General features: G+C 45.4%; 1 protein-coding gene across 2 annotated transcripts in view; it reads right to left on the bottom strand.

Annotated features, from left to right (window-relative positions):
* The window catches only part of CRTC3 (CREB regulated transcription coactivator 3), a 109,770-nt gene extending 98,229 nt beyond the window's left edge, over positions 1-11,541 (bottom strand). The window contains exons 1-2 of one of the 2 annotated variants that reach the window (XM_082616842.1): positions 11,261-11,541; positions 3,666-3,764 (exon numbers count right to left, since the gene is read on the bottom strand). In XM_082616842.1, the coding sequence (XP_082472968.1) occupies positions 3,666-3,764; positions 11,261-11,392 (231 nt within the window). In that variant the 5' untranslated portion in view covers positions 11,393-11,541. The remainder of the gene's footprint in view (positions 1-3,665; positions 3,765-11,260) is intronic. The other variant, XM_082616841.1, reaches the window with a different exon arrangement.
* Between the last annotated feature and the right edge of the window lie 850 nt (positions 11,542-12,391).

Genomic DNA, 12,391 nt, shown 5'->3' with positions numbered 1-12,391 from the left:
GTGGAAACAATCCAAATGCTCATCAAGTGATGAATGGATAAACCAATTATAGTACCTCCATACAGTGGAATACTACTCAGCAATAAAAAGAGTCAACTACTGATAACTGCAATGTAGTGGGTTGAATCACATTCCCCCAAAAAGATTTATTCAAGTCCTAACCCCAAGTACCCATGAATGTGACTTTATTTGGGAAGAGAATCTTTGCAGATGTAAACAAGTTAAGATGAGGTCATACTGGATTAGGGTGGGCCCTAAATCCAATGACTGGTGTCTTTATAAGAGAAGGAAGGGGGAGATTTGGACACAGACAAACAGGGAAGAAGGTCATATGGAAAGGAGGCAGAGAGTAGAATGATGGAGCTACAAGCCAAGGGACACCAAGGACTGGAGGCAACCAAGAGAAGCTAGGAAGAGACAAGGAAGGATTCTTCCCTAGAGTCCCCAGAGAGCATGGCCCTACAGACACCTTGATTTCACAGTTCCAGCCTCAGAACTGTGAGAGGATAAATTTCTACTGTTCAAAATGTAAGCCACCTAGTTTGTGGTACTTTGTTATGGCAGCTCTAGGAAACTCACACATGCCACAACATGGATGAGTCTCAAATGCAATTGCTAAGTGAAAGAAGAACTATCCTTCTGATTCTGTTTATAGGACACATTGGAAAAGGCAAAACTACATATCAGTGGTTCCAGAGGCTGGAAGTAGGGGATGGGGATAGATTACAAAGGGATATTAAGGGAACTTCTGGGGGATGATGAAACTGTTCTGTATCTTGATTGTGGTGGTAATTATACAACATAACCTGTAAATCTACAAAAGGTCAATTGTATTGCATATAAATTACACTTCAAAAATGTTTGCTTAAAAAAAAATTTATGCTTCTGGGATTCCCTTTTTTTCTCAGTTTGACAAGAATCCTGGGAAGGAGCTCCTATTGGCCTAATCAGGGATAATGTGAGGATCAAAATAACAATAATAGTTAATAGATTATAAACCATGGAAAAAAATAAGAAATCACAAAACCACAAATATAGAAATAAATAAATAAATGTATAAATTGAAAGTTTGATGAGAATCAGGATAAAGTATCTCCTCACAAAATACCTATTAATTACAAAGGAGAAGAGTAACTTCAGAGTGGAGAAGACTGACAGACACCACCTTAACTACGTGATAAAAGTGAACATCATGAAAATGAAAAATCACCCGCTTAATGGGATACAATAACAGAACCACTTTTGGCTATTCCTGCCAAAGATGCATAATCTGAATCCAATCATGAAGAAACATCAGACAAACCCCAACAGAGGGATATTCTAAAAAAGAACTGGCCTGTGATCTTCAGAAGTGGCAAGGTCACAAAAGTCAAAAATAATTTCTTTAATGTCAAAAATAAAAGATTGAAAAATTGTTCTAGACTGAAGGAGACTAAAGACAATGTATGTGCTCTGAACTGGATCCTTTTGCTGTAGAGTAATGGGACATCTGGTGAAACCTGAATGGGGTCTCAGGATCAAATGGTAATAATGCATCACTGTTAATTTCCTGATTTTGATGGCTCTATTCAGGTTATGTAGAACAACAGCCTTGCTTGTAGGAAATACACAGTGAAGTATTTTGGGTTGACAGGCATTAGGTCAGCAACTTATTCTCAAGGGTAAAAATACAGTTATTTTTACTGTACATCCAACTTTTCTGTAAGTTTGTGATTGTTTCAAAGTTTAAAAATTACTCAGAGAAAGAATCCTGGGAAGCCCTGGGGCTGTCACTTCATCCCATCCCCCAATACACAAGGAAAAGGACACTATAGTACATTCTATATTCCTCTAAAGTTGACAGGAAAGTACCACAAAATCGGGATTTCAAACACAGCATATCTTGACAAAGTTCTATTTTCTGAAGCATGAAATCCAGCATAAAGCAGAGATCTACTTTATTTGCATACTGAATGACCCAATGGCCAACATGTAAGATAGTATGATCTATAGAGGTAGATTTCTAATATAGGCAGTATTATAGTGAGATTCCAAAGTCATTAAAGACAAGATTCCAGTGTACTAAGGTACAAATATGTTCATATAGTACTTTTTCTAATCACATTACATTTAAGAGTTCCTATTAGCACTCCCAAATGGAAGTATCCATTTAAATAATATTTCTGCTTTACAGGACATCATCAAACAAGTGAACCAGATTTCACAACAAAGAAATTTAACATCGAATCTTAAATTGTATAATTAGAATGTCAGCCTCCTAATTATTCAAAGACTAGGATATCTAAATCTAATTCAGATCTTAAAAACAGTATAATATACCACTGTCTAAATCACCAATTCCACATTGTTTTGAACAAGGCTCTTCACTAATATGAATGATTAAAGCACCCTATGACACTGCACTAATCTAAATGCAATATAGGGACTTCCCTGGTGGCGCAATGGTTAAGAATCCACCTGCCAATGTAGGGGACAGGGGTTCAATCCCTGGTCTGGGAAGATCCCACATGCCACGGAGCAACTAAGCCTGTGAGCCACAACTACTGAGCCTGCGCTCTAGAGCCTGCAAGCCACAACTACTGAGCCCATGCACCACAGCTACTGAGCCCACATACTGCAACCACTGAAGCCCATGCATCTAGAGCCTGTGCTCCACAACAAGAGAAGCTGCTGCAATGAGAAGACCACGCACCTCGACGAAGAGTAGCCCCTGCTCACCGCAACTAGAGAAAGCCCACGCGCAGCAATGAAGACCCAACACAGCCAAAAAAAAAGTTAAAAAAATTAAAAAATAAGTGCAGTATAGACCACTTATCTATGCTGTAGATTTGTCCTGTCCAGCATGGCAGAAACTAGCCACATGAAGGTAGTGAAACATGGCTGGTACAAATTAAGATGTGCTTTAAGTGCAAAATACACACCAGGTTTTAAAGACTTAATTTAAAAAAAAGAAAAAAAAGAATGTGAAATATCTCATTAATGTTTTTTAATATTGATTCTATGTTTAAACAATAATATTTTGGATAGATTGGGTCAAATAATTATTTAAATCATTTAAATAATATTAAAATTAATTATACTGGTTTCTTTTTCTTTAATGTGGCTACTAGAAATGTTTAAATGACATATGTGGCTCACATTATATTTCCAATGGACAGTGCTGCCTTAGACCATTTGTGAAATAACACTATCTTATGCTGCAGTAACTAGGAAAAAAATAACAATGGACTTCCCAGAAGAACACTGAACTGTATCTAAGCCCAGTTTATCTTCAAGATCTAATCTTTTTTTTTTTTAATTTATTTTTGGCTGCGTTGGGTCTTCATTGCTACACGCAGGCTTTTCTCTAGTTGTGGCGAGTGGGGGCTCCTCTTCGCTGCAGGGCGTGGGCCCCTCATGGCGCTGGCCTCTCTTGCCGCGGAGCACGGGCTCTAAGCGCGCGGGCTTCAGTAGTTGTGGCTCGCAGGCTCCACAGCACAGGCTCAGCTTCTCCGTGGCATGCGGGATCCTCCCAGACCAGGGCTTGAACCTGTGTCCCCTGCACTGGCAGGCGGACTCCCGACCACTGCGCCACCAGCGAAGCCAAGATCTAATCTTTTCAAGGAAAATTTTTGCTTCTCTTTTTACACTCCACTCAGCTCAAAGAAAGTAAGTATCTCAGGTACCTGAAACTCGGAGGCACTGCTCCGCAGCTGGCTCACATTGGGTAAGGATCCTCCATGGTACTGTGTCAGGCGCAGTTGCTGAAGCTTCTGAAATTGAACCTGGGAACACAGACATTTCAAAGCTGTTGAGAGATGACGGCAAAGATCTGAAAGAAGCATCAAAGTATGGTGTTGTGTAGCAAAATGGTTCAAGAGTGAAAGTCTTGGCTTCAATTTCTTCTCTACTTAAAACCTTCAGGTTTCCAGTGCTTTCTGGGTTTTGATTAGTCTGTTTTTGGAAAGAATGTACCCCTGTGCTAAATGTCCCAGCCATGACAGTGAGGTACTCTTGCACGGTCTTTGAGTGTATGTGTGTGGAGGCACAGCAACAAAAGAATTTCTTAAAAAAAACTAAGCCACTGTCTATGACTCTAACACATTGACTATCTTCCCTTCTCCATGCTCTTTTCCAGTCTCCTTTTACATTTATGTGTAATAACTGCACAGGGGTGATCACAACATAGGTACAATCTTGCATGCTTACATCATAACTCTTTTCTATGATATTACATAAGCATTTTTAATGGCTATGTAACATTTCTTCTTCTGAATTATTTCCTTAGAACGCATCGCAAAGAGTGATTACTAAGTCTCTGGGTTTGGGCCTTTTGATGGCTCTCCATACACACTGCCAAAATGTTTTCCCATAGGGTATACCAATGTATACATGAGAAAACGGTTTGACCAAACACTCACTAACACTGGATATTATCATTAATTGGGGGAAAGACGGAGGTCAACTGAACAGGTATAAAATGGTATCCCACTGTTTTAATATGCTTTTCCTCTGTAAGTTCTTCCTTGCTTCATTTTTCAAAAGGCAGTAAACTGGTTACAGTTCTTGTAAACCCCAGAGTGGTCCAATTTGGTCTTTAAGAATTCTGCTTCTAAAATAATAAATTACCTCTGTGGTTATGTAACCCTTGGCACTTGTAATTCATGTAGGGAAGAAAGGGTAGATAGGAACTCCGAGGCAGACTTTTACCCTTTCATTACTCTCTGTCTTTGTCTAATAATAATAAAAACTACCAGACATGAGCCTCTAAGATGAGCCAGATGCTGTCCTCAGACACTCTGCCCACTTTATCCCTAACCCTCTCAGCAATCACCAAGGGAGACCACATGATCCTGCTTTTACGAACGTGGAGACCCAGACTCAGGGAAGTTCAGACACCTGCCCAAGGTCACACAGCTAGAGGAGGCTGAGCTATGGCTAACTCAAAACTCACATTCTTATTTCTGCCATGTACCTTTCCTTTGTTCCATTTCTCCCTCAATGATCATACTATTCACAAGCTCAGAGAAAAGTGAAGTTTGGTTGACCAAAAGCATCTCTGCACCTATGAAGCACTCTGATTTTTTGTTTTTACATTTATTATGAAATTTTTCAAATACGTACAAAATAGAGACGAGTACAATGAAACCCCATCTCTTCATCTTCCAGCTCCAACAATGATCAACTTACATCCAATCTTGATTCACCTTTACCTCCTCCATCACCCACTGCACTCCACTGAAAGAAATCCAGGCATCCTAGCATTCCATATTTCAATATGCATCTCCAAAGATAAGGACTTGTATCTGTTTGGAAGTTTTAAAGGCATATAAAACCCTCTGGCAGCCTTAATTTCCTTATACCCACTGTACTTGATTTCTCAAACATACTGCACAGTAAAACTCTATTAATCAAAACCCAGATCTGAGAGCCAAATATGAGAAGGAAGCCATGATGAGCTTTTCCCATCTATCAGCTAAGTTATAAAGTCTCAGCTTTTGATCTTGACATTCTCAACCAGAAGCATCTGACTCTATCCTTGAAAGTCTCTAGACAAAATTCTCAGCCCCCTTGATCTAAAGCCTTTGATTCCTTCTTGCATCAATCCATCCACTTAGTCACTTACATAAAAACGTTTAACTGTGTGCCAGGTACTGTGCCAGGCGCTAGCTTACTAAGATGAATACGTGCCAAAGTTCCTACCTGCAGGGAGTTCTCACAAAGGCTTCAACTCTTACCCAAAAGCCTTGACACTTCAACCAAGCTAAGTTCTAAATCTAGCTAAAGATTTGCCTTCAACTGAGCTTGAGGCCCTCTCATGGTCGTCCATATCTGCTGTCCCTACCAAACTGCCCATTTCTAGAGTCTTCAGAGACAGTTGTGCTACAGTAAAAAGAGCACTGGATTTGGAACGGGAAGACCTGACTTTGTAAACCGGAGCTCCCACGTGGTTGCACAGATTATTCTGCTGCCTACTTCACAAAGACGATGGAAGGATTAAAACAGAGAACAGACATGACAGTGGTGTGTAAAGTGTACAGGTCAGGACAACTGCTCAAAATATTATCATTATTGTTGATATCCTCAACTACCTCCTAAACCTTTGAGTAATTCTGACATTTTCCTCTTTTGAAATTTAGAGCCATTGAGCTAGAAAGAAACTTAGAGACTGTCTTCAATACTGTCATGCTTACTGATAAGGAAAATGAGGACCAAAGGATGATTAGCCTGAGGCAGAGGTCATGGACTGGCAGGCAACAGGACATGGTTAGCCTAGAGAGTTCTGTTTGACCCACACATGCTACTGACCCACTCAATGTTTTAAATTTTTAAATTGCAAGAAGCCACAAAAATCTGGATTTCCATCTTGTCTTGATTGAAAGATCTAATGACACTGAACCCATATTCTTCATGGCAACAGTGCATGGAGCTAAGAAATGCCTGCCCCCTTAGACAGGGCTTGGGTTCTCCAGTTTGCCCGTGTCCTCACTGTACCCTGTTACTCCTCCACTATGGCCCAAGATCAGCTACCATTTACCATCTCATTCCTCGCCCCTCCACTCATTTTCCTGACCTGCCTCACCCAGTACCTTGAGTTAGCAACTTTTAGCCTATAGTCACACACTTTTAGTGGAATTTCCTCCGATGTCTATATGAAATGAGATCTAAGTCTCACTAATTCCTTTTGAAAAAGTCTTGTAGTAGTCAACACAATCCCAGCAGGCCTTTTCACAGAAATTGATAATTCTAAAATCTGTAGATGTGCGAATGACCTAGAGTAGCCAAAGCAATTTTTAAGAACAGTAAAGGTGGAAGACTTAAGTTACCTCGTTTCAAGACTGACTATAAAGCTATCATAATCCAGGCAATGTGCTGTTGTTCAAAAGAGAGATGAACAGATCAATAGAACAGGAGACAGTCCAAAAATAGACCAACATATACATGGCCAGTTGATTTTTGACAAAAGTGTCAGAGCAATTCAATGGAGAAAGAAAACTTTTCAACAAATGCTGCTGTACAATTAGATATCCTAATGGGGGAGGAAAAGCAGTTGAGCATATAGACATTCAGTGTGACAACGATAATTAACCCCCAGCTCTGCCTCTTACCAGCCATGCAACCTTACGTCTCAAGTCTGTTTGCTCTCGCGCAAAATGAGGATCGCTCCAGATACACAGTCCACAGGGTTACTGTGAGAACTACATGAGATAATGAATGTAAAGTGATCAGCACAGTGGCTGGCAAAGAGATAACGCTCCATATTCAGCCCAAATCTAATCTTTCTAGTCTCCTCTATTCTTCTCTGAGGCCTCACTATGCCATAACATATCTACTGTTTGTTTTAATATAAAAGTAATCGTTTTTCCCAAATATTCCAGCAAAATTAACACTCCAGGTTGATGTGCTATTGGTCGTGTGGTTTCTCAACACTACCAGTTGTCCTTCAAAGCCAAACTTCTTGAACAAGTTCCCAACCCTGTCCCACTTCCTCCATTCAAGGCCTCAGTGCCTCACAACCTCCCTTCCACCCAGCACACCGTGGACGCGGTGGCTCTCACCAAGGTTACCAACGACCTCCACATGACTGGACCAAAGAACGAGTCCTTATCACATCAGACCAAGTCAGCAGCACGGGGCTTGGCTGGTCCACATCCCCTCCTCTTAACCATAATCCTCCTGGCTCTCCTCGTACCTCTCTGGTTGCTCTTCAGTCTTCTTTGCTGGCTCCTCCTACTCTACCTCCCCTTTAAATGGTGCAGCTCCTTGGGCTTCTCCTAGGCCCTTTCCATGTTTCACTCTATGTGTAGCAGGGGTTACAAACTCAAAAGCCTATGGGTGCCAAGTATGGAAGATAAGTAAGCGAAGCAGCCTAGAATCACTGTGAGGAAACCATAGGGAGTGACGGGGACTGTGGCAAACTGAAGGACACACCGTGCCCTGTCTAAGGGGGGCAGCGGCTATTCAACTCCAGGCAATCGCTGCCGTGTGGAAATGTAGGGTAAGTGTTGTTAGATGACCTCTTTTTTCAAAAGAAGCCAGAGTCCAGATTTTAATGTAAAATCACAATATTCACTGTTGGCCCTAACTGAAAAAAAAAAAAAATAAGAGGGCCAAATTAGAATTTAGGCCACCAATTTTTAAGATCTTTTCTAGAATTTCTTCCTAGGCAGCAGAATCTACTCCTGCTGCTACACACCAAAGATTCCCACTAGCCTAGACTTCTCTCCTGAGCTCCAGGACCATATATACAACTATCTGCTGGCTCATCTCTACTTAAATGCCTCACAGGCACCTCAAACTCAGCACCTCCTGACACTGAGTCAGCTCCCGCCTTGCTCCTGCCAGCACTCCCTCTCTTAGCAGAGGATACCCTGAAATGGCTCAAGTCCGAAAGCTGGGGATCATCCTTGAGTACTCCCTCTCCCTCAACTCCCTCATCCATTCACCAAGTCTGGTCCTGTCTACTTCCTATCAATCTGTTCACCTCTCTGCCTCCCTGTTGCTACCACCCTTGCCAATGCCACCATCGTATCTCCTAGACTCCAAAGGATGTCCCCCGCTACCTCCTCCTCCTATCTATCCTACATTCTGGAGCTAGAGGCATTCTTTCAAAATGCAAATCTCCCCTGGTTCAACCCCTTCAATGACTTTCCATTGTCCTTAGGATCAAGTCCCAAATCACCATGAATGCCTCATCTCAAATTACTCTCCTCATCCCCTTGCTGAACCTCTGTCCCCTGTGCCTAAAACACTCTCCCCTCCCTCAACACATGAGCATATACCCTCACATGCCTTCCCCACTCCTACTAACCCTTTACGCCACTAGAAGAGGTGAGGACTCCCTACCATACACTCCCAACTGTTCCCCTTTCGTACTATTCATCAAAATGTGTCCTGACTTGTCAAATGAATGTCCTCCCCATTAAACCCTAAAATCTATGACGAGACACTACTATATCCCCAGTGTCCATCCTAACCCCCAGCACACACTAGAGACTCAAAAAGTATTTGCTAGACAAATTAATAAGATCTTTGAAGCAAGGTACCACGTCTTCACCTCCCCCCACCCCTACACCCCCCAACTGGGGACTCAAGTACCAACAAATTAATGAATGAACAAAGGAACAGCCTCTTTCCAGGCATATCTGCCTCCACTTTTTTCCCTCTCCTTATCATCCCAGGTACCACCATTGAACTGATCTTCCTAGCATTCTCTTAAAAATTTTCCATTGCTTCCAGGTAAGACTGAACCCCTAAAGCTAGAATGAAAATTTCTCCATAATCTAATCTACCCCACCAACTAAACAAACAGGATTTAACTCCAACTCTGAAGGACTGACTCTGATTATATGGAGAAAAAGTCAAAGCCCAACAGACTCAGAAAGGAAAGAGTACCTAGATTGATTAGCGATGTCTGTTCCATTTATAAGCATGCCCACCATGGGCTAGTAATGGAAAATCAGTATGTCTGCCATCTGGTTATCAATAATGAACTGGATAGATTCTTCTCCATCTGAGATCTTTGGACCCTTGGAAGTTCAGACATATGCTTGGGGATCCACGAGTTCTCTACAAGAAGTGTTTCAGTTTTATAATTTCATTATGAAAGTTACCCTTAAAATTTTAAATGAGCAAACATTACTAGGCAAATTCAGTGTTATCGTTTGCCTTTGTGTGTATAAACACAGTGGAGCCAAACAGTATTTATTATTTTACTTGCAATTGGTAGAGAGTAGAAAAGAACACAGGCAGAATTAACATGTAAATAATGCCCTGTACAAGGTGAAGGACAAAATGACATCATAATTTTATAGCAATTAGAATAGAGAAAAGTGGTGGCTGAATTGAGTTATCATATGGGGCAGAGTTGATCAGGCTTGCTAAACTCAAGAGAATCTGAGCTACAGGGTTTAGCACTATCTACATATATTTCTTCTCATCATGATAGAAATGCAAGTACAAGAGATATTTCACTTTCTCCTTAACCTCGCTAAAAGAAAACACCATCAAAAGTATGATAAATGGCAAGTGACACCTAGCCTCAGGAGTGGGGGATCATGACAGTTTGTGGGGTGAACTGTGGCCAACCAGAGAATACATGCTCCATTTGAGGGGGCAGCCATCACCCAGCTCCAGCCAGCTGGCTGTCACATGGGAAATCAGGATGAGTGTTATCGGGTCTCCCAATTATAAATGTATATAAATATATATATTTAAAATAGAGAGAAAGAATGAAATTTTGATTGTACATTAAAATCTCCAACTTTGATTTCTATGAAAAATCTCCCAATTCTGGCGACAGATTCCAGAAGTTTTCCCAAGCACCAATGGCCAAAAAATATCGCGTCTGCAGCTCAGCGAGCCAGGGACCACCAGTTTGCGACTCGGCTCTCAATTCTCCTTCAGGCTGCCCCCAACCCCGCCCCCGCTTCTGTACATCCTCCCCCATCCTCCTGATGGTCCTTCAAGGTCAGCATTCAGGATCCTCAAGGCCTGCCTGCCCCGCTCACGCTGACCCTCCTTCTCTGCAGTTCTGCGCGGACACTCCTGTTGGCTCTCCATCCTCCACTGCCTCCCTCGACAGTTACCTAACCTCGCCGGGTGTTTGTCCAGGCTGGCGCCTTATTCCTCCTGGACCCTCCTCCGTCACCAGCAACGCTGTACACCTTCCCAGTTCTCATGAACCATCGGGGCTGAAGTCAGTAAACCGGACCGATACAGCACCTCAATGGAGGAACAGTAGCGAAGTCCCACACTCGACATGGAATCACATCTCGATACCCAGACAGACCCCAAACCAGCCCGGGGCCAGCCCTGGATCCACTGGTGCGCGGAGCTCTCCCGAAGGAGCGGGTGGGTGCCTCGGGCCCTCCACGCCGAGCAGTCCGGGAGGACTCGCGGGCGGTGGATGTTCGGAGCAGTGAGAAGCCGCACCGCCCGCCTCCAAGCTGTTTGTGATTTCCTCCCCGGGCTCCCGGTCACCCTCCCGCTTAGGCCGCCCTCACTCGGCGGCCCGCCTTCCCGGGCTCGGCCCCTTCCCATCTCCCCGTACACACTGCCCCGCGACCCTCCCACCTCCGCGGCGACAGCAAACCACCAGCGGGTGTCGGAAGGCGGGCAAGCGCCGAGGCCGCGGCCGCGCCGGCCCCGCTCCCGGGTTCCACTCCGCGGGCGCGACCCCGCCCGGCCCCGCCATCGCCTCGGCCCCGCGACCTCTCACCCGCCGCGCGGGGCCCGCCCGCGGCCGTGGCCGCCCGCCCGCGCCGGCCCGGGCCCTCACCCGCGACAGGGTGAGGTCGGTCATGAGCTGCTCGAAGGCCCGCGTCTCCTCGGCCTGCCGCTGCGTGTGCAGCGCGATCTTCTCACTGAACTTCCGCGGGTTGGCGCTGCCCGAGCCCGGCGAGGCGGCCATGGCGCGGGCCCGGCGCCGGCAGGAGGAGGAGACGGCGGGCGCGGGCCCTGCGCCTCGGCCCACCCGTCCGTCCGCAGGCCGCCCCGGCCGCCGCCCGAAGCCCGTCCTCCGGCGCGACCCGGCAGAGGAGCCGCCGCGGCCCCACCGCCAGCGAGCGGCCGGGAGCGCGCCGAGGTCCGCCCCCGCGCGCCCGGCCCCGCCCTCGGCGCGGCCCGCCCGCCTCCCGGCCCCGACCCGGCTCCGCGCCAGCCACCGGAGGGCTTTCCCCGGCGTCCTGAGTCGGGCTCGCGACCCGCCACGCAGACACCGAGGAAACCCCGTCAGCAGAGCAAAACGCATCCGACGTGAGGGAGCAGCTAGGGTACCATTTTTCCAAAACGCTCCCTCGTAGGGACGTCCTGGCCTTTGGATTTACGTTACAATTTTAGAACAGTTTTAACATCCTTCTCGCCCGGCTTCCCTCCAGTTATGCTGATTTCCTTCAGGGGGTGAAAACGGGGCGACCTACGCTTGAGCAATCCTCTCCCTCAGTTCCCACACTCTGGGGCCTAACGTCTGCCCTCCGTCCTCCGCCTCCCAGCCCGCTTCCTCCCTCGATTTGTGTCGCTGACAGTCCGCTCAGGCCCACCCAAGAAAAAAGTTACTAAATCTGGATCTCAGTTTCTAAAACCATCTCCCGAGTTGCCCGGAGTTGAGCCGGAGGCACCCTCCTCGCTCGGCCCCGGCCCTTTTTCCAGGCTCTTTCTGAGCATCCGTGGCCTCTGCAGACTCCAGCTCCAGTCAGACGTCAACTACCCGTTTATAACTAGCTTCTCAGCCTCACCGGTTTTCTCCCTCTCCTGCAGCCCAGGAGCTCCTCTCCGTATGGATGTGGCTGTGTGTAAAGATGTCCTGGACGGCTCTGAGAGTGTGTCTGCGTTTTGTAAATTAGGAACTATTAGGGACACGCAGAAGAGTGCAGAAAATGATGTTAGCGACACCTACGCCCTCCACTATCAA

This window comes from Mesoplodon mirus (assembly GCF_964341445.2).
Source record: "Mesoplodon mirus genome assembly, chromosome: 4".
Lineage (NCBI taxonomy): Eukaryota > Metazoa > Chordata > Mammalia > Artiodactyla > Ziphiidae > Mesoplodon > Mesoplodon mirus.
Note: the sequence above shows the minus strand (reverse complement) of the source record. Positions and strands in the feature narration are given on the sequence as shown.